The sequence below is a fragment of the Aquila chrysaetos genome, chromosome 4 (assembly GCF_900496995.4).
Source record: "Aquila chrysaetos chrysaetos chromosome 4, bAquChr1.4, whole genome shotgun sequence".
In the NCBI taxonomy this organism is placed as follows: domain Eukaryota; kingdom Metazoa; phylum Chordata; class Aves; order Accipitriformes; family Accipitridae; genus Aquila; species Aquila chrysaetos.
The window spans coordinates 46,627,187-46,649,777 of record NC_044007.1 but is presented as its reverse complement, the minus strand read 5'-3'; the positions used below and the strand labels follow the sequence as shown (position 1 = coordinate 46,649,777).

Below are 22,591 nucleotides of genomic sequence, written 5' to 3'. Positions count from 1 at the left end.
GCTTTCCTTCATGCTACAGGGTGTTTCTGCCATAGGTGAAACAGCAGTGGGCTGACAGAAGAGTAGAAACTGATTGACTGGACACAACCATAGCCTGTTCAGGGAAAGGGGGGGAAATCAGGCTGTGAGCCAGTAATAGCTGCTCTCTTGTGCAGGTACCTTAAGGCTTTCTAGCATTATTTGAACAAAGAAAATTTTGTTGTCTGTGGAGGGAATGGAGTACGGTTTTAGAACACTCCTGTTGAACAGTTTTCTTTCAGCAAAGCAAGTTTTTGAGCTACTAGCTGTGTTGTGTATGGCTATAGTCCAACCACGGAGTTCAGTTGCAGACTCATGCATGCAAGACTTAAGCAAGTGAACTGAAAATGCATTTAACTGCTGCTTTTCTAAGCCTAGCTGAGCTGGCATCTACCCGTTCCACCACGGCTTGTGTAGACCAGGCAGCCAAGCTGAATTACAACTGCATCTGAGAACGATTCCCTGGCAAGAAGAGAAACTGGGCAGACAGTATGTTGGAGTTTGTAGAACTGTCTTGCCCGCAAGTGTTGCAGGGCAGTAATGCTTGAGTACTCAAGTTTTGGGGGAAATGTGGCTGAGCAGAGTGTGATCAGCAAAATAACTTATCCTGTATGAAGTTCTGTGCTTGACCATGCTGCTTTTGGTACCAAAGTTTCCATTGCACTTCTCTGTATTAGTTGCCCTTGTGTCTTAAAGTTCATGTTGAAAGCAAGATTAAACAAGGTTGTTAAGCTTACCTGGAAGCTCACTGGAGCCCAAGATTTCCTAAATATTTCTGTTTGTTTTCCTCCTTAATATAGCGGTTTTTATAGCTTGTTAAGTATGGGTCCTTTATTCTGGGGGTTTGGGGATTTTTTCCTCCTCTGAAAGAGTCTGAGTTTCTTTCTTCCCTGCCTGAACCACACCAGCCGTACAAGAGATGCAGTAATGTAAACTACAAAACTTTTATAGATCATTCTAGGTCAAATGTGGCTCTTGTATTTCAGAGTGTTCATTCTGTGATCTTTACTACCAAGATGTTTAGCCATGCCATCTAATAATTCTTGTGATAGTTATGATTTTGCAAAGTATATAGTTGTTCATTAGAACTTCAGCTGAGACTGCCAACTGCTTTTCATATAACCTGTTGACTTGTCTGCAGGTGAAATTGCTTAGTAACTGCTAACCAAAGAGAGATTTTTACAGCCTACCTGAAGTGCTGCTTAGTCTTTTTAGCTCCTTCTTGGTTTCCACAGGTGTGAGTCTTCTCAGTTTCACATTTGCAGTGTGAGCTTTACCAAGCTATTTGGCTTTTTTTTCTAAACCAAAAAATTCTATTCATGTGCACAAATAACCATAAAGGTGGTTGTATATGCTGATTCCTAAACCAGTTTAACCCAAGAACACATTTCACCTTAGTAGAAATCTTTATTGATATACTTGATAGTACTTGTTGTGGAAAAACTTACGCTATAAGGAAAGAATGAAGTAGGTTTTTATGCATATAACTTCTTTGAAGCCAAGGAAAAATGCTGAAATACTCCCATAGTAGTCCAAAGCTCTTTGTAGTAGCCCAAAGACAGCTTCCAACACATTTGTCTTTTTGTTCTTGAAGTGAGAAATTATGTCTTCTTGCTTTGAATCCAGGGGTAGGAATTGCTTTAGTGTTACCTTAAATGTATTTGTGCTAGATGCCACTCCTCTGCTCCTCACCTTGGGAATGCTAAATTAATTTCATCTTGGAGAGTGTTCAGACCACTGAAACTGCACACTTGACCCAGCTTGTGAAATGAATCATAGGGTCAAGTATGGGTAAAAGAATATTTTTGTGATCACTCCTTGCCAACAGACAAACAAATCTGTGAGGAAAAAAAACCCCAACCTGTTATAACTGGTGGTTACACTGGTTTGTTTTGAATTCGCAATTGTCTGTAGTGTCTGTCAGGATACATGCATAAGTGCAAAGAAAAGTTGGGAACTTTTCGTTAAAATCCTTGTGTTGGAGACAGGACTGAAAACATGAAGGTTTTGGACATCCAGATAGTGAAAATGTTTTATTGTGTGTATTGACCCTAAGTGTATGTTTTATTGGGAGTATATCCATTGGAAAATCAAAATTAGGATAACTAATCAAAATGTAATTTTACTGTATGTTTCTGTCTCTAAGGGTCAAAGCATACATATTCCATCTGTCCTATGGCTTGTCACTTGGCAAAACTGAATGCTAATTCCTGGCAAAATTGAGCATTCTTTTATTCTCTGCAGGGGCGGGCTAGCTGAGAGGTTATATCGACTGCAGAACAGAGAAAGATCTGCCATTAGCTTTTGGAGGCATCAGTGTATTTCAGATGCTAAAACTGCATCAGGTAAGAAGCATTATATGTGTACTACTGTGTGAAAGTATACACTTACATGTGTGTATATATGGCCCACATAGGGGTACAACTGAAGTTTATATTCTTTGTGGGTTTTTTGCCTGACTTGGTTTTAATGCTCTCTTGATTGTCTGCTGAGCTAATATTGCATTTCAGCTGAATATGATGGTTTATAACTTCTCAGTCATCGAAGTGTTTAAATGTAAGGGGTAAAGACCTTGTTTTAAATAGCCTCCATCTAGACTCTTCACAACTTGATTTCCAGCATCACCTGGGGAATGGTGTTTCCAGCAGGTTGTAGGACAATTCAAGGTTTAATTTATGGGTGTGCAGATGGGTTTTTGGTTCTTGTTGTTTCTTTTTAACCACCTTTTCCTCTTTCCTTGTTCATTTTTCTTTGGTTTGAAGTCAGCCGTATTCATGGATAAGTGCTGAAATTGTGAATGACAGCAAATATGGACATATGGAACACAACCATGAAATGAGTGTGAAGCATAACTACAGTGGGCACTTCACTTAAAAAGGAACAGTGGGGGTTACGCAAATTAGTTAGAAGTGACTGATAGCACCACCTTTTAGCAGTATTTCTTGAGAGATAATGGATTCATAGAGTTTAAGTGTAAAGAAATGGTTAGGTTTTTTTATCAACTTGTGTGTGTGTGACTCTAGGCTACAAAATTTCAAGTATTTATTCTGTACTAAGCTGACTACTTGTTTCTGAGCACATATTAACTTCCATTTATTTTTCAGAAAGTCCTCTGGTCTTAATTTGAAAACATGCCCATGAGGGAATCTATCACTTGCCTTGAGAGTTTGTCCTTAATTCCACTCCCAAATTTCTAAAAGTGGGTTTTCTTCCAAATCTGAGTTTGTCTGGCTTCAGTTCCCCTCTTTTGTTTCTTGTAAAGCTTTTCTCCATTAGATTAAAGAGCTCTTCAGTATGTGGTGTTTTCCCTCTCTGGCACTTGCATAGCAAAATCATGCTGCGTCACAATTTTCATAAACTAAACAGACTGAGCTCTTTAAGGTTCTCTAAAGCATTTTTACCAGTCTTCAAGTGATTTGCGTGGCTTTTTACTGCACCCTCTCAAACTTTTCAGCATGGTCTTAAGGACAAGGACAGCTACTCTGTATGCATTCTTCTAGTTTTAGTATCATCAAAACCATTGGCCAGGTCCAGTTCATTACTCAGCTTCCTGTATGTTCAAGGCCTGTAATAAGTGTTTGAATCTGGTTTGGCTTTGGTCACAGCATGATGCTGGGAGTTCACGTTGAATTGATTGTCCAATATGATTTCATAACTTCTGTAGCTGTTGTTTTCTGAGATCCAGTTTCCCACTCTCCAGCTACCATTTGTGTTTCTTCTATCTAAACACAGGGAAGTATTTGTGCTCTATCCAGGTCTGCTTCATTTGAGTATGCCCAGCTAACCATGCAGTTCAGATCATTGTGTATGTCAAGCCTGTCCTCTTTTAGTCGCAAATTTGCCTGAATTTGTGGTATCCACACAGTTTCTTATATTATTTTTTTAACTTGTTTTTGTGTCATTGATGAAACCATTTAATAGCATGAGTGTTTACTTTCAAATCCTGCTGGAACTGCTCTTACTTAGTTTTTCTCCACTGATAAAAAGCTTTAACTGTAATTCACAAAGTTAGTTATCTGAAATACTTTTTTTTGCATTCCACTTAAAGGGTACACTACTGATAGTGAAAATGGTTGTTTTTTCATAAGAAGGTTGTATGATTTTAAGTTATACCCAAACTGTTGGCTAAAGCTAGTCTCACAGTTTCTCACTGGAGCTTTAGAGGGCTTATATCCCGTGGCCACTTGCATGCTATGTGTTCAATATGCCATCCATGTGGAATGGCACATTATATTTCTGACCTTAATTCCTTACTTATTTTTCCAGTCACTTTGCCTAGATCTGATGTCAAGCTAGCTGGTCTCCAGTTATTGTAGGTCACTTTGTTTGCCCTTTCTGAATACTAGCAAAATATCATCATCCTTTCAGACTTCTGGAATTTCCCCAGTATTTGAAGACTGACCAGAAAGTAACATCAGGGAACCAGAAATGTCTTCAGCCAACTCTTTTCAGAACTGCTGTGTTGAAAATTATACAGGCATGCTGACATAAAACCACTCAAGCCTTCTCCATGTTGTTGATCCTCCACCTGAGTTACTAATGGATAGGAGGTTACTTTGTCATTCTTATGGGTTACAAGGACATCCTCTTGTTTCTTCTGAAATATGGAACAGAAATGGATATTGAATAGGTCTGTCTTTTTAATAAAATGAAAATTTTTTAGTGTTCTCTATAGTAATGGATCTGCAACATTGCTAATACGCTAATATTCTTTTTGTCCTAGCTTCACATGTGTCATTACAAAAACCTTGTGTTTGCATGGTCACCATTTTGTTAGACTTTAACTCCTAGGCTGAAATATTCCATGCTAAACATCTGCCTCTGGCTGAATTCCTTTCTTTGATGATGCTTCTTTCTTTCAGAAAATGAGTCAGAATTCATTAGCATTTTATGAGAAAAAGGCAATGGGAAAATACCTTGCTCTATTCTGAAGTACATATAAAAAATTCTGATGAGTGTCTTCAAGACAATTTAGTTTTGGCAGAAGATGAGCCATTTCTGGGATATGCCTTTTGTCATCATGGTGGAAATCTACAAGAACTTGGGCAAGTTAGAAGTCTTTAGGACAAGCTACTGTTTCACTTACCCTGTGAGCATTTGCTAAAATTTCTGAAAGATGCTGAACATGCCATAATTTAGGAATACACTTCAACTTCACAGCCTGAATTTAATTTCCAATTCCCAATCCTTATTCCAAAGGATGAGGATGATAAAATAATCATTAAAATAGCTGTGATAATATTTGGAGGATATTTTTTCATTTAGGGCAAAATTTCTTTTTGATACTTTTGTTCTTAGAATGGCCATACTGTTTCATGTCACCAAAATAAAATTGGTGTTTGATTTGGAAAATGTTAGTCGGAATGGCTGAAATTTTAGTAATGTAACTAGATAACCTCGTAATTGCTTCCAGTGTGGAAATGTGAAGTGTCAGCACAGCAAATGCATACCACGTTCAGCTTTCATCTTTTTAGGTTCACACTAAGGGTGTCTCACTAATCTGAGATTCTTCTTGGATTTTGTTTCCCCTCTGTTTTGCCCAGTAATATTTCTAAACCACATTGTTTCCAGGACTGTTTCTGACTGCGGCAGCAGCGGTAGAAGAAAGAACTTCTCAAATGACAAACTCAAATGAGTTATCAAAGGAGCCTGAAGATTAATGCCGAGGATTGAAGTAACTTGCTGGGAGAGCTGTCATGTCATTTTGGACATCCCATAGACATGCAGACCAGAAGTTCATTGCTAAGGCAAAGGGGAGCAATTTCAAATGAGATCAGTTTGAAGTCCTCCTTCTATTTGAGATTTAAGGAAAAACATTTCCAGAAGTGTGGGCTGTTCCCCCCATTAGGCATTTCATGTTACAGAATTTTATGCCTTCGTTTTGCAGTTGTTTACTTTTATGTTGTATCAACGTCCACGTTATCCAAAAACCCTTTGTTTTGGCTTCATTTTTTAAAAATTCCTTTCTGTTTGCTCCCCTGACCCCTTTCTGTAAGTAACCATTGTGGTTTGGCTGCCTCTGGGTCACTGGGATGAATCACTACTCCAGAAAAGAGCGCCTCCTTTCAGCACGCACTTTCTGGTTTTTATACAGTGCGTGGGGGGTCTCACTTTTGGCTGACTCACTCTGCAGGGTAGAAGGTATCTTTGTGCTTTCTCCATTTTGACAATTTTGGGTCAAAATTGCGTTCGGTAGCTTGTCCCTGTGTTGGGATAGGCACTCACTAAGGATGTGCGTTTTTGCAAGGTGATTGGTATTTCCACTTCTGTAATCAAGCTAACCATATCAGACAGAGGCCTGAAAGGAGAGAAGACCAAAGCTTGCCCATGCTACACAGTGTTGGTTGGATGCTTGCTGTGGTTTAGTTCTAATGGAGACAGATGCCAGGCTCACTGCCACAAATCCAGGGGTTTTTTTTCTTCACAAGATGTAAAAGGGAGGCTGAGAGGTGTGCAGTCCCCACAACAGCAAGTCTCTGCTCAGTCAGGCTGATGGTTTGAGAGTACTATGTGCAAGGGCTTTTAGACCGCTTGCAAGCTTTTTCGTGTATGCAGTGCTGCAACTTCCCCGTGAAGTTTCCTGTTTGGGCAAAGAGGAGATGTGGACAGTTGAGAGAGAGAAAAAAAAAAAGAACAACCAAAAAAAAACCCAACAGAAAACCAAACCTTTTCCTGTCAACATCTGCTGGTTATATGGGGATTGCATGATGCAGAAAAAAATGTAGTGCTTTTCTGAGTTACATTCGGACAACTTTCCTGTCTATAGGAGAGGATGCTAAAAATATTTGAAGCAAACTCATGTAGATTCCTTCTGTAACTTCTGAAGTTTTACTTTCTATACATTTTATTTTCTGTTGTTTTTCTTTTCCTTGCAGTTATCATCAAAGCAGTTCTTTACCTGAAATGCAGAAGCATGTTATTCTTTAGCATTTGTAATCTGATACAAGATATTTGGTATTTGTTGGCCTGAGATTAAGATTTGGGATTGGATTACAATTGAGTTGGAGTAATAAACTGATAATAAACCCGAACCATTGATGTTTCCTTCCAAACTGCTCCTTCCTGTCAGAGGGAAGTGACCTTCAAGGGGCAGTAATTCTTCAGTTTGCTGAGGCAAGTGGAACACACACATGAGGGGAGGAGGGTGAAGCCCTGGAGATGAGGACAGGGTTTCACATGTAACACCACATTTTCAGGAAGGCTGAAAGGCTTACAGAAGAGGACATAAAGAATCGCTCCCTCCTTCCAGTTCAGTGACTAGTTAAGGTGATGGGAAGAAAGGATTTTAGCAGCTTGAATGCCATGAGACTTGCACAAAAGTTTCTCTCTGTGAATGAAGAAAACAAGGGTAGTACTTAACAGGGTTTCCTTTCACCATGCAAAATTCTTCTAAAAACACGAAAGTCTGAGCTTTGCTAGTTGTTGCTTATTTTCTTAGTTCTTGATAGTTTGTTTTATTACTTAAGAGTTAATACTATAAATTAGAGACATGGCAAGTGGCCAGATTTATGTTTGGTGTTTTTTTGGTTTTGTTTTTACTTTTGTTTTTTTTTGCTAGCCAACTGTCTGAAATTGTTACAGCATTGGGAAGGAAAAAATCAAATGTAAATTTGTCTTTTTCAAACAAGAATTCTTTGTATTGTTTTTGTTTTCTTATGAGAATCAATAATGGCATCCACAGTCAAGTAGTTTACATATGTTCCTACAAAGAATGTATAATGTTTAAAGCACAAATTCAGCAACCTTTTAAAAATGAATATAGATGTGGCAAGAAGCCATCATGCCTGCAAGACTTCGTGTGTTTTTGAGAAAAATCCTTTTGAATGACTTCAGAAGTTATCAGCCCAGGAAGAATAACAACATGTATAGATCAGAATAGCAACCAGATGGTTTTGTACAGGTTGTGAAAACATTGGAATCTTCACCTGGTTTTCAACATTGACTTTGGATTGCAAGGGTCTGCTTGGTATCTACCTGCTTCCCGAGTTTGTTATGCTGCACCTGCAATCTTTTACATGAGGGAGGAAGAAGAACAATAATGGGATGCCAAGCAAAAGCATGTTCTTCTTTTGATTTATGCCTGTAATTTGACATTTTATACCTTTTATACTTGAGAATGAAGGTAAAACTTTGTGGCCTGAACCAGAAAATGTAGGCTTGGCTATTCTTCCACTGCAGATAGTAAGTGCTGTCCCAGGAGGGTGTCTAGCAACTGCAGTTTTGGAATCCACATTAGACAATTAAAAGTTAAATGATGTTAGGATGAAATAATGCCTTTGAAAAAAATAACTGATGGAGGCTAACTTGGAAATGTGTTGCTAGTTTGCTTTATTAAACGAGGTGTAAAGTGGGGTTTTCTTTGTTTACTTTGTACTTCCATAATGTGTATCTGATCCATTCATCGGAACCAAATGCAGAAATTGACTTTCATTCTTAGTGCAGTAAGTACTATTCCTAACGTCAATTGCTCAAGATTCTTTGTACTTTCAGTGGGAAATGTTATTTTATAAAAGCTTTTAGCTAGGATTAGTAGAAGTTTGACTTGAGTGTAACACCTGTATTTCTTGTAGTTCATATTTGTAAAGAATTTGCCAGTTAAGTAAAAGTATAATTTAACTTTTCAGCCATGTTCTTTAGAAATGTCAACTAATTATGTCAGGTACAGTGCAAATTTGCTTCTAAACTGCAGTTCATATATATGATTTGTTCGATAGCTCTTTGAGCAAAAGTAACAATAATTTGTTTTTCTTAAAAGCATCTGTCCTTCTCCTGTATCATTCAGATATCATTAAGATCAAGAATTGTGCATTGTGACTGTTTAGCTGGTAAGAACAAATACAGGTTGTCCTGACTGCCTTTGCACAAAACAAATATTTGTTAGCAGTTTTGCAAAGATTAACGTGACTTCAAGCAATCTCATCTTCCTCCCAGTCCCTTGGGTTTTCTTATGAGTTTGTCTTGTTTTTTTCAGAAGGATTTACTTGCATGAGTATCATTTTTTTTTTTATTGATATAAAAGGAAGGTATTGAAGTACTCTTCCTTTTGCCTCTTGCCTTGCTTGTTTGGTTTCTTTCATCCATGTGACTTATGGGGTAAGTCTTGTGCCTGAGGAGTTTCTCTGTTATTTTGTCATTCTTGCTTTGCATGATAGTCCACATGTATATTTACTGGTAGATGTGTGTGTTCTCTATTACTAGAGACTTTTTACTATCACAATAATAATAATTTCCACTCTGCTCTTCTTCATGCTTGCATGTGAGTAGATTTTTTTTTTTTTCCCAGAATGCTCAGTGGAGCAGAGCTGTGCACTGCTTGGCATTTTATTAAACTCCAGTTTTCTTCTGTGTTTGTAAGATCTGTTCTGTGTGCTTGTAGTTCACTGTTTTCTGCATTGGTACTGTGGCCTTTATGAAAATTTATTTCTACCTTGTGTCATGTATGATTGTTACATTCAGATGGACATATCATGTCCTTCAGCCCTGTGGGTGAGATGCGTTCCTTCAACATTGCAAGATTTTTAAATTCTCATGAAAGAATAGAAAATTGAAGAATTCAGGAGTACCCACTGTCATAGTGTCAGCCTGCCTTTGGTTTGCTCTTGTTGATGTGGTGGTGGTGGTGTTACTGTTGTTACTTATGCTGAGCTGATCTGCATGGAGGTGCACTGGCTATCCCAGCTAACACATTCAAATCATGCAGAACATGGTAAGTTACCCTCTGCCCCAGCTTCCTCTTCAGGACCTGGGAGGTGTCGCATACTCCAGTTCCTTGTCGTGAAGCACTTTTCCTCACCCTGCAGGTCTCATAGGCACTGCTCTGCTGCTAGAGTCCTATCAACTGACTCTAAAGAGAGTTGTTCCCTTTCAGAGCTTTCTGTTCAAGGCTACAGGTGCTCTTTTGGAACACTTGAACAGTAACATTTTAGTAAAAGTCACTTGAGTGAGGTGAAACTGCATGTAGTCTTACTGATGTCAACATTTGATGGATTTCCGTATATCAAGTCCCATGGATCCTCTCCCTGCAGTGTGTTCAGCTTCCTGTCACTGTGTAGCAAGAGAAACATGAAATATGCAGTACCCAAGAGATTATAATTTCTATATTTTTCTCTTCATTTGTCTTCGTTATTGGTTGTTACGGAGTTACTAAAACAAACTTTAGAGTTGTATTTCAGGCACTGAAGCCAGAATGTCTGAACTTTTTTTTTTTGTTAATTGTGCTCCTTGATATTTTTCCTTTTCTTCTCTCCAAACTACTTTTTGGTAGTTAAGAGTCAAAGCAGACTGGCTTTCTTCTTAGCCTCCCTCCTGGGCTGCCCATGGCATGGCCAGTGCATCGTCTGTGACTACGTACATTCGGTGTTGGTGTGGCTTAAATATATGCATCTGCTGTGAAGCCACTTTGTTAGATCTGAAGATTAAGGCCTTCACTCTACCAGAGACTGTAGAGTCATGCTGAAGTTTTCAAAAGGCTCAAGATCTCAGGGTCCATGATCTCCAAAGGAATGGGGACTTTTTTTTTTTCTTTTTCTTTCTTTTTCTTCCAACTGTCCTGGAATTCACAGTAATGCAGAACATCTGCAAAGTACAGTGTCAAAACGTGGTATATGACATGGTGTATGACTGAAGGGCAGCATCACCGTATGTACTGAAATAAGAAAGAGAAATGAAAAGAACTAACCAGGGAAAATGATGCATTCAGCGTGGAGCGTGTTTGTTCATCTCCCATGCGCTTGAAATATCTTTGTGGATTGATTGAGCTACTTCATGTCTGGGTTGCAAATTGGAGTGAGAGACTGACATCCCAGAGGTCACCTGGAATTAAATAATTAACTATGGACGTAAGAGCAGATCTGGTAGGTGGTCATACCAAAAGTTCCTCTAGCTTACATTCCTGTTTCTGGCAGTGACAAGAGCTACCAAAATGCCTAGGAAAAATTATAACAGGGCTAACACTTTATGATATTTCCCCAAAGTATTCCCCTGACAATTTCCCAAAGATCTCTGACTCGGGGACTTTCTGAACCAGAACCAGTGTCTGTGTTCTTAGTAGTTCTAAATAATTTTTTTTTTCTTCTATCAAGTAGTTACTGGTTGTTTTTCTGAACCATGCATACAATATAGACCTGTTTTGATCGCACAATTGTGAAGCATCAGGCTTTTTTGGAAATCATGTCCAAGGTCTTTGCCAGGTTTATTCCATTACTGCTGTTACCAAAAAGACCTTTCCCTGTGATTTCAAAGGTTCTGCTAACAGTAGCAGTGAGAGGTTGATGTCCCATTTGCCTAGGTTTGGATCAAGATTTCTTCATCTGTCTCTGAGGAGCCTGAAGATGTGGCTCCTGTGTGTGCTGGTGGGGTGGTGCTGAATCTGCCTGTCCAGCCCCCTCACGGCAGGGCTGCTGGATGGCTTTTGTCAGAGCTTTCTGTTTCTTGGCAGGGAGGTGAGGGAGGTTCTTGTCAATCATAGAGAGGCTTCACCAGAGATACTTCCGTGCTTAAATGGCTTGTTCCTCCCACCAGTCAGTCTCTGCTGCTGGTTTCACTCATTGTAGACCACTTGTGAGGTCTGGAGCAATTAATTTGTTTGATCACGGTCCATCTAGCTATGATTTCTGTCTCTTGCCTTCCAGTGGGTGGCATTTACCACAGCCTTTCTACAAAGGGCTGATGTGACCTTTACGGGTGGAAACTAACCCAGCTCATCACTGGTACCTGATTTTTCTTGTACTCTGACCCTTCTGTGACCAACATTTTGAATCACTGGTAGCCAGCACGTTGCTGCATGTCTTTGTGAAGGTTTTTCTTATGGAAAATTCTGTTAGAAGTGAGGGAGCATTACAGGCCCTCGTGGCTGATTTCCCCTCCTTTTAAATGGTGCTTTTAGAGGAGGCACGTTGTACATCCCCAATACCTCTTCAAAATTCACGCTCAACCAGATTTATCAGTGCCTTTCTATCTCTCTTTGTGGCACCTCGAGCCTTGTGTATCAGGGATTGAACTTATACTTCATGCCCCTGGGATGAATAAGCTCTCTGTTTATACTCATGGAGCCAGATCTTTCAAATGATCCTTGAGCCTGTGTCAGTGGATGTTTTCTCTGACTTTCCAGCTGACTCTGTGTGAAGGCTATGGAGAGGTGCTGGAATGGGCAGTTGCCCATGCCAGGCTGCGTTCCGGGACCACCGAGCTGCAGCAGCCCTCTGTCATCAGGAGCTCAGAGCACCCAGGGCTTTGCTGAGAAATGCACCTATGTCTGACACTGATCAGGCAGCTCTCTGGGTTTCCATCGTTATCTCCCTCAAGCATTGCGCTGTTGCAGAGGCATCTGGCACCAAAGAAGAGCTTTGTTAAGCAGGCCTCAAACTGCTGCTTGAGCAGAAGATTTCTAAATGCATCCAGGCAGCTGTATGCTCACTTTGGAGTGAGTGTGCATGTGGACTTGTGTTTCAATGGGAGAAGAAATGTTACCTTCAAGTAAGTAAACTGAAGTTTTTTTTAAACAAGCATTCCATAGGTGCCTGCATTTCGTATTCTTTCTCTTTTTCTCAGGGTCCCTCCATTATATAGCGTTATGCCTGGAGTTGGTGGTTGAAAGATAACACTAGGTATGCTCTGACCCATGTTTTCATTACCATAGTGTGGTGTCTATCTATTGTGGACGCTGAGGCTCAAAAAAGATGACAGAGAGTCTGGCCAAGAGCTGTAGAACATATATACTCTTATTGTATCAAATGTGCCTGTGGACCACGCACCTTGAACAGCCAGTATCTCAGTTCAGTGACTTCATCTTGCCTGTCCTTCCTATGTGCTGAAGGAGCTTCTTGAGGACAGTCCAGCCTGGGCACCATAGGGGAAAAGAAGTAACTGGATAGTGTTTGAAACTGGCATAATCCAGCCTGGCTGGGCTGTCACCAAAAAGAACCATCCTCCCTCAGTCCCTTCCTGCCCCACCTCTCTCCATCACTTGTTCCTTCCTCTCCCTAGTATCTGCTTGTGTGCTTTGGTGGCTTTGCAGTTAGCTGGATTAGCTCATTGATTTTGTTAAAAACTAATGCTGAAGAAAGAAACTCATGAGAGCTCTAGACAGCAGAATGGGAAATGAAGGAATATGCAGTGTAGGAATGGGCAGGAATGCAGCACAGTTATTGCTTGCACCTTGTTTAATACATATTACTGTAAGGTATTCTTCCTTGTTTAAGATTACTAGGTATTGCCATGAAACCTGCACATCTGCAGGTTTGAATTTCTTGGGTTGTAATTCTGTTTTGCAAGTGAAATTAAGTGAATGAGGACTTCAGCAAGCAACTGAGAAATTCTGTGAGTTATCCAAGGGTGAAAGAGAACATTGCAAAACCTTGAAGTAAGCTTTTCACACGGATGAACAAACAAGTAAACTTCTTTGGAAACTGTAGAAATTGCAGTAATCCAGCCCATCTCCTCACCCACAAATTCTCCCTTCAACGTGCAGCCACATATGTTTGATTTATTTTTGATTGACATAACAATACAAGAGCCAAATGAATTAAAAATGAAGCTACATTCTGAACTTCGGTGTTTCATCACGTGCCAGGAATCCAAAGTGCTTTGCCATGTTGTTCGAGAGAGCATTCTATCATCAGCAGTAATAATAATTTCTGAGTAATTAAATTAAACTATCTCTGTGCATCTAAATAAACAAATAGATTGTGGTTCTGTAGAATGTGCATGTGTGCCAAGTGTGGGACTTCGCTAGTTGTTGAAATTGTGCTGCTTTTAATGTAGGAGCATTCGGCTTCACTTAGTATCAGCTCCCAGTGTTTCCACCAACTTTAAGCCTGGCTTGCAAGACACTCTAGTACCCTGGTAGGGTTTTTAGCACCAATATCTTTTAGAAGCTTTCATGTAGTTACAGTTCTTGATTTACCTAGTATTTTTAACTGTTTTATAGCCAGAGATATTTAAAAGAAAAATGTTATTAGGTTTTCATTCATTGTCTTCAACCTGCTTTATCAGCTGAGTAACATACTCTGCTGACCATTAAGAATTGTCATAAAATCCTGTACGTAAGAAATGCATAGTTCGGAAGTGATGAACAGTCTCTCTCGTGAGCTGTCTTAGTACTTTTTTTTTTTTTTAATAAACTGTTGGTGTGTTTCAAAATTGAAGTTGATTTTTTTCTGACTTGGTTTTTAAAGTGGTTGAAAATGCAAATGTGCAGTATGTCTAGAGGGGTGAGGTAAATGCTCAGTTACTTTGAAGGCTGAGAATTTTTGTGGTTGGGAGAATTTGTTTATGCGTGCCAGATGACTTGGGGTTGACAGAGGACTACAACTGTAGCTAGTCAGGCAAAACAGAATTCAAGTGTGAATATTCTAAGTCCTTGCCTTTAGGCACAGAAAACTAGTCCATGCTCACACTTAGCAGAAGTTTGCACGTAAGCAGACCTTAACAGAGTGCAGTGAGTATTTGGAGTGGCACTGTAATGTTACAGCTTTCCCTGAGAAAGTGACAGGGGCAAGGAGTAATAGCGGTGGTAACCATCTCTTTTCATGAGCCAGTCTCAAAGGATTTGGCAGAAAGGATTGGTTCTCCTACTCCTGCTTCTCAGATCTGGAAAAGGAGGTCGAGCTGTAATGGCTTGGACAGAAATGGCTTGTGTACATCATATGGGGAACTTTCTGGTGGAACCCTTTATCCTGTTGGAAAATACTGGTTCATGGGAAGCAGGATGCCTTGCAGAAGCATGTGCATGTGATGAAAATTGGGTTCACATAAAAGGGGTTTTGAGAACATTTCAGTTTTATATTTCAAAATTACTTTATTTCAGTTTCAGTATAAAATGTAATAAAGACTGGGGAGTACAAAACAGTGACAAAGTATTTTCTGGTTTTGTAGATTTTAACTTTATTTAATAAATCTGAAAGGATTTAGGGCCCAATTTCTTTGGTTTGGGCTTCTTGAGGGTTGGGTTAATTTTTTTTTTAAGTTTCTCATAAACTAAAACTAAAATATTTTGATTTATTTTCCAAGGGAAAGGCATTCACAATTGTGAAATGGGCCTTAAAATAAACAAACAAATAACTAGTACAGCTCTGCCGTTAAGTTCCAGTATCACGTTCACAGTTCCTCCCCTGCTTCTTTGCTGTGGGAAGACAATAATTTATATCAGCTGTTTTTCTTGGGATGCTGTGTTCTTCCCAACACAACTTGTGAATCAAAATGGGTAGAATTGGGGCTCTGTTGCCCCTGTCCTCTGGCACCCTGTCTTTTCCCACTAACTGCTTGTAGCATTTGGCAGGTAGATAATAAAAATTCTCCCCTTGGTGACCAGAGTGCAAATCTGAGCAGAGCTAGGTGAGAAAGAGAAGAAATCTTACATAATCTTACAGTACAGACCCAGGTCTGTCTGAGTAGCTGTTGCCCTGTGCAGACTACAAAGGGAGCTAGGAGTAATTTCATTTCAGTACAAAGTTGTTTCTTGTTCAGCATTGACAAAAGTGCTTAGAATTGAACTGTGGGGGTGCTGGTATCTGTTCATGTTGCTTTAAAACAGGAGAGCCTTCTGCATCCTGATTGCCTACTGATAAAATGGATGATCATTTCTGCAATAATTAATTTTAGGCAGTGCATCTATCTTACTCCTTCTTTCTCCACATTCGTCTCTACATGTGAGTCATCAGCTTTTAGATGCTCTGTACCTAACAAGTACTCTTCTAACTTGGTCCCTGACAATTGTTGCATTGAGAAAGTTCAAGGAGGGCAAACACAGCTTCACTTTTAACACAGTGTGATTATTCTGTTTTAAAAGAAATTTATTTTGTGCAGTATCTAATAAAAAAAGACTGAACAAAGTGAATGAGTTGCAAGATCAAAAAGTTCAAACATGGTGGGAGAGGACTTCTTGTAAGGAGTTTGTGAGTTCATTGGTGTTTGGAAGAAGTGCAGGTAGGCTTTTGTCTGCACAGTTAATAGTATCTATAAAGAAAAGAAAAATGACCAGAAAACCTTAACGTAAGTCTTTTGCTGGGGCAATGTATTCTACTCATAAGTGGATTTTTTGCAGTCAGACAGATCTGCAGAGAGCAGAGGGATACACATCTTCAGCGTGCCAGAATTTCTTTCTCCTTATCCAGACTTCGCATTTTTATTTTTCTCTTTAATTTACTTTCCAGATAAAACTGGTGTCTTAACTGTGAAGATCTTAGAAATGTTTGAGGAGTGTACAATACAAGTTGCCATCTGCCAGCAGCTGGAACAGTCTCCTGCTATGCTTTCATCTGAGGATGTTGTCATCAATGCAGGAGAACCAATACTCAAAGTCCTCTTTGCGAGAGAGACAGCAGCTCACCTGAAGAGCAGGCCACAGGATGTCATCCACATCTACCCTCCATGGTGAGTAGGGAGAACCAGCCATGCTTGCTGTAGCACTGTAGAACAATGTGGGGCTGGTAGAATGTTGGCTGCATTGTTGTAGGGAAGACCTTGGGGGCTAGGGGGAGAGCAGGGCTCTCTTGCGGTCATCTGTCTCTGGCAGCTGGAGAGACTTTGACAGATGCCTTAAAGATAGCTCAGATGACAACTAAATGTGTATCATAATGCCTCTAGTGTTGCTCAGGGCCTCAGTTTTGTTTTCGCTTAATATTTTCATGTTTAGAGGGATAGAAAGGCCTGAGCAATGTCTTATCAATGATAAGGCCAATAAAGTGCATACTTTCTGGTAGCAAAGTAGTTCAGGAATGCTCATCTGTTGCTGTGAGTATGGGTATAAAGTTTCAGTGGAAAAGTCTGTATTAACTGTATAGTATTCAGCAAAAACACCATGCAGCTAAAAAAAAGGGGAAGAAAACCCCAAGAAAAGAGAGATTCACACTATTCTTAATCAGTAGACACCTTTTTGGTAGTTCTGCATTGCTGCTGCTGCTGCTCTCACTGTCTTCAGTTCCCCAAATCCCTCTCCAGTGCAACACTTTCTGGAATTTTTTAAAATGTTTGGTCTACATTTGTAATTTTTTCTGAATTGGATTTCTTTCCTGATTTTAAGGGGTAGCATAAAGTGATGAGATTTCTAGTAAAGCAGCTAGTTGTTGGTGACTGTAGGTTGGAAGGTCTACTCTTCATAAAAATTAAAGAGAACTTTGAAGTGGGAGTATTACTCCTCTTTTCACTCTTCTCCACCCAAATTATAAAAGAGGAAATACTTTCTTCTTATGTATTTCAGCATTCATTACCTGAGTTTTAGCCTCCAGCTGCAGTAGAATCCTGCCTCTAGCGTTTGACCATATCCTTTTGCAAAATACTTTTTCGTGTTTTGCAAAGGTCCATATCTGGTTGTTATCTTCACTGATAGCTGCAAATCTTTTCAGGGTTCCCCAGTTTGTAATCTTTCGCTTCTAAAATGTTGTTTAACTCTTTCTGGAGGCAATTAAAAAATTAAGGGAGGATACTTAATTGTGCTTTATTGTGGCTACAGATACAACTATTGATAGTGTAGATGTAAATAGATGGGCAGCTAAGGGAAATACAGTTGAATATTAATTAAGTCCTAGTCTGATATGAAGTAAGTCACTGCTGTTTTTTTTTCTTCTTCTTCCCACCCTTAAGGTACTAATGTTTGTTCTTGTTTACGTTTTCCTTCAACAAGCTTCTTTTCATCCTTCACATTTGCTTTTGTTTCCCCCTGTTTTCTTCTTGTTTCTCTCTCCTACAAACTTCCATCTTAGTTCTGTTTTTCTCTTCAGGTTTCCTCTGTTGTTTTTAAACCACAAGGCATTGCATTTATGCTGCTGTATCTTTCTGTATAGACCCTAACCTACACAAAGATTTTTGTACCAGCAAAACTGTTTTAGTTAGGGTATGATTCAACTTTTTTTTTCTTATCCTGAATGGTTACTGTCAGTATGCTTAGCATGTGTAAGTCCCAGACTGCTCCAGCTTGTTCCATGTCTGCTCTGGGAAGATGTAACTCTGCACTGATATGATCCTTTCCAGACTACAAGCATCTGTAACTGTACTAGTGTAGTCTTCTCATTTGTTTAAATTCTAAGATGTTCTGGACATAAAACTCATTCCTATATATATGTAAACTGAGATCTCTTGAGAAAACTTCATAGCTATCTGTCTTCCCAGAAATATCACTTTTTATTTGCTTTTGTTTTTTATTTTAGTAGGATGCACTTTTCATGTAACCAAAAAGTTATTTCATAAAACCAGAATGTTTGGGCAGGGGATATGTCTGCGTTGTCAGAGTTGCTCTCCTTACCTATGTGTCTCTCAAGGCACTTTATAAAGACATTAGTCAATAGTGGCAAAATTGCATTATATCTCATCTCTAGTCCCATTTTCTATCATTTTGGAATTATCTTAATGTCATCGTCTCCTTGTTTACTCAACCAGAAGTCAAAAGAAGTTGGGCTAGATACTGTTAAACTAAACTTACTGGAGGCAGGGAGGGGGGAGGATGAGGGATGGTTTTGTTTTAGATTATTATTTGGCACTTTTAGTTTACATTAATTGGAAATTGGACTTGTACACTTAATGGAAGTTTCCTCTGTCGCATTTCCAAGCTTCTATTCTGTTAAACTCTTACTTGAGAGCTCTGAATGATGAAATGTAGTTTCTCTTACTCTCATTGAATTTGTACTTTTGTCTTTAAAAACGAATACTGTTTGTGATAAAATGCCTTCCTGTCAATTCAAATGTGTGACTAGCGTAAAAACAAATTAACTAAAACTAACCCTGACATGGTGAAATAAGCATATTTATGTATCTTACTGGTATCACCAGTCAGAAGCAAAAGGGAACAAAAAAAGAAGTAGATGCAAGGGGAGACAATCCTTGAATGACCCGTGTGTACTTGGGGGACACAGCACACTATGCATTGTTGTCCTGCATTTTGAGATACTGGTATGGTAAGGCAGAATGGGATGAGATGGAGTGATTTATAAGTGGACTGCTTCTGCTGCTGTAAAGTAACGTCCTGAGAATAGAATTTCTCAATATCTTTAACATAACACCTCAGAATTATGTTCTGACTTTGGTTTTTGCTTTCTGACCAGGCAGCTGAGTGAGTAGGTAAGATGCAGACAAACAGGCTGCTGGCTTCTGTATGTGACTATTAGTGAGCAAAATTTGAATGCATCATTTTGGAGCCTTCGTAAAATTAGACTTTGCTTTTGTAACTGTATTTGTATGTGTTGTGAACTCAGTGCACAGCTTGGTATGTGAAACGTCTCTGGCAGTAGACTTGCATAAATACTTTGGGAAACAGTATTTAGAGATTTGTTGATATATTTGTTGGTATTTGTTTGCATACAGAATCCCATGATACTTCAGCACTAAAGTACAGGCAATTTAATTAAAAAAATAAAACATTGACAGGAGGCCGGTTATAAGAATCTTATCAACCTGGGCATTGCTCATGAGAGTGGTCCCACCAACTTTCAGAGGAGCTTTGTGTCAGAGTAAGAATTTGCAAGACTGAGCCCTGATTTCTTTATAACTGGATATGGATTTCTTTGGGTCTAGTGTCTTAAGGTATATATTTACAGTCTTGAATGAAAGGGATTTCATGTGAGAACTGTCACTTGCTATAGCGAAAGGAACCCCGATAGGCTGATTAACATTTTCAAACCAGCATGTCTGGTGGAGGAAGGAGCTCAGCTGCCTGGCCTCTGAGCCATCTGATGGGAGCCTGCTCTGAGGCTATATAGAAGTATTATTGCAGTGTTGTATCTAAATAAAGCCTATTAACTTGGACACATCACATGAAAACGGTTGCGTATTTTGGGCTGGAGCTGGTTTGTGTCTGGCCAGCTGGGAACACAACAGGCAAAAGAACTCAGCCCTGCCTGCCCCTGCCTGCGTAGGCTTGCCTTTGGTTGTCTTTGCAGTACCTGAGCAATTTCTTGGATAAAGATTTTAAATGAACACCTCATAATTTTTACAAACTGAATCTGAATCATTAAGTGTTTTGAACAGCTGGAAAAGGAAAAGCTCATTACTGAGTGTAATTAAATTGATTACTAAGTCTTTATTCACTTTGCAGAAATACATATCCAGCAAAAAGTGAAGACTGCTTGATACTGCAAAGACATGAGAGAATGGGAACAAAGGCTTCCCAGTTCTACTGGTGGTGATTTTGTGGCTTCAACTTACCTGGGTTTTTCTTGTTTGTTTAATTGTAAAAATGATAGAAATAATTTATCATACCTAACAGAAAGTGATAAGAGTTGATATTTTTAGAGACTTCAGGATTCATTTTTCTGCTGACAGCAGGGCTTTGAGAATAGACAGTTTTCCTTCAGATACTCCTGCCTCCTGCTCGTAGTTATGCCTGCAGTTGAATATTCAAGATAAATTAACCTGAAGAAAATTATGCAGATTTGAATTCTTTTCCTTGCCATTAAATTTAACAACTTTTTTTTTTTTTTTTTATGTATTTCTGAAGTTAAACTACTAGAAGTATGTTGATACTAATACAGTTGTTGGTAATAGCAATATAAACCACAGGTCACATTTGATTTGGACAGGCTCAGAGATCAATCCCTACCTATTGAATGTGATGGTCTGGTATGAAACCTCTAGTTCAGGAGGTTCACATGCTGCTGATGACTTCAGGGCTGGGACGGTATGAAGGGGACTGAACCACTTTGTGTTCTGTTTTTACATTGCCTGTAAACATTGGCTGTTATGCCCTGCAGAAGACAGGATCCTTGGCTGGATAGCCACTATTTCCTATGCAACTTCTCTGTGCTTAAAAAAAAAAAAGAGTTTATTTTAGGAACTCAATATGGTAAGTATATAAAACACAACTCTGTGACTTCAACAAGCAACTTCAAAGTTGTTATTTAGTTTCCCTTAACCTATGAAACCACGGGGAATCATAATTACTCAGCTTGGAAAGTGTTCTAGTGCCTAGTGAAAGTGTTTAATGTGGACTTCCCATTTCTACTTGCATTATACTGGATTCGGTCTCTCCTTAATGAAAGAGGTTTAGAAAAGTTTGAATTATTTACTGCCAAGAAGAGCTCATACAAAACATTGCTGCAGATCAGCTGATATACAGTGATGAAACCTTGTATCTCAAGTCCTTTAAGGTGGGCCAGTGGTGGAAGTTGCTGTAGAAATATGCAAGAAAGCTCTGAACAAGTTTATGTACAGGAAGCAATCTAGCTTTGTGGACTTATGTATTCTTCTAGTTTAGAATTACCCTGGATATGCCGTAGTCTGTTTTGTTGGCTCAACAACAGGACTTAAAATAAATGGATATGTTACTGTGATTTTTGCATTGTCTTACTTAATACACTGTCTTACCTTGCATGGCCTTACATAATCTTGGTGAGCAATAAGAGTACCAACACAGGGAGCTAACATGAAATAGGTGTTCTGAACTAGTGTGACTGGTGTTAAAGAGGGTTTGCCTTCCATTTGATGAAGACAGAGACTTTTTATCACTGTTGCTCTCACCAGTCAAGGAAGGCATTTAAGAATGTTGTTACAGAATACCTCCCTACCACAAGAAAGATCATGTGAAAAAAGTAGGATCTTGGGCTTCATGTATTAATGAAATGCAGAAACGACCTATTGCTGCTCTGTAAGAAGGAAAGCATCTATATCCTTTAAAATTTTCTCATTCCATAAAGGTAAAATACAAATACGAATTCAAGACATGTATGGAACATCTTTCACATAAATTCAGTTTCTCTACTTACTCCACAGAGAGGCAGCTTCTTTGAATGCTTGATTGATCAGTTGGACAAAAATGATCTATGTTCACCATCTTCCTTTCATGAAATCCAAGCATTTATAAATAAATATATATATACATACGCATATGAATATTCAAACGGATGGAAGAGGGGGAAAAAAGATCACCAGTCAGACTGCTCCCCTTGGAAAGATGTTAGCTCTGCCTTTGCATTCTTTCTTTGAAGATGTTACAATAGCAGAGTGGGAAAACCCTGATAAGAAGGACGAGGCTCACTCAGGAGATAAAATTCTACAAAACTTAAGAGCTGTAAAGCCAGTGTGGGCACTATTTCTAAAGTACATACAGGAATGGCCTTGGAGCCAAAGATCAGATCATATCATCTGCTTCGAATTGTTTCTCAGAGATCATGCAGTTGTGAAAATTGAAGCTCCTTTCAGAAGAAGCTGAACCAGCTGCAGGTTTCTTGCAAGTGTTTATATTTTTTTTTGTTAGGATATACCTTTCTTAGTGCATTCACTTCAAAAGAGGTGAGTTGTCTATTGAAAATAGGAATACATATACTTTTTGTGAACTCAAAGTTTTCTCTAACAGCTTTTAATGTAATTTCTTCAATACTTCTGTTGCTTTATCCATTTTGACAGAGTAATCCTTAGGATTTTACTCATTTTTCTATTTTTAAAAATAAATTTGATTTTTTTGTCCATCCCCTCATGTAAAGGGAGAAGGTTGTATCTGTAGAGCTGCTCAGGTATATCCTTTTTATGTCTCCAGAACTAGAGAGATTAAGCCATTAGTATTATTTGTGTTTGTTCACCTTGCATGTAGAAAATTGAAATAATACCATTTCTTAGTAATCAAATAAATGAATAATTATGCTCCTTCATA

At 39.0% G+C, this 22,591-nt stretch overlaps 1 protein-coding gene across 5 annotated transcripts in view; it reads left to right on the top strand.

The window, feature by feature from the left end:
- The window catches only part of SPIDR (scaffold protein involved in DNA repair), a 208,194-nt gene that overhangs the window by 64,425 nt on the left and 121,178 nt on the right, over nucleotides 1–22,591 (top strand). For all 5 annotated transcript variants that reach the window (XM_030011353.2, XM_030011352.2, XM_030011351.2 and 2 more), the window contains 2 exons: nucleotides 2,263–2,363; nucleotides 16,170–16,389. In XM_030011353.2, the coding sequence (XP_029867213.1) occupies nucleotides 2,263–2,363; nucleotides 16,170–16,389 (321 nt within the window). The remainder of the gene's footprint in view (nucleotides 1–2,262; nucleotides 2,364–16,169; nucleotides 16,390–22,591) is intronic.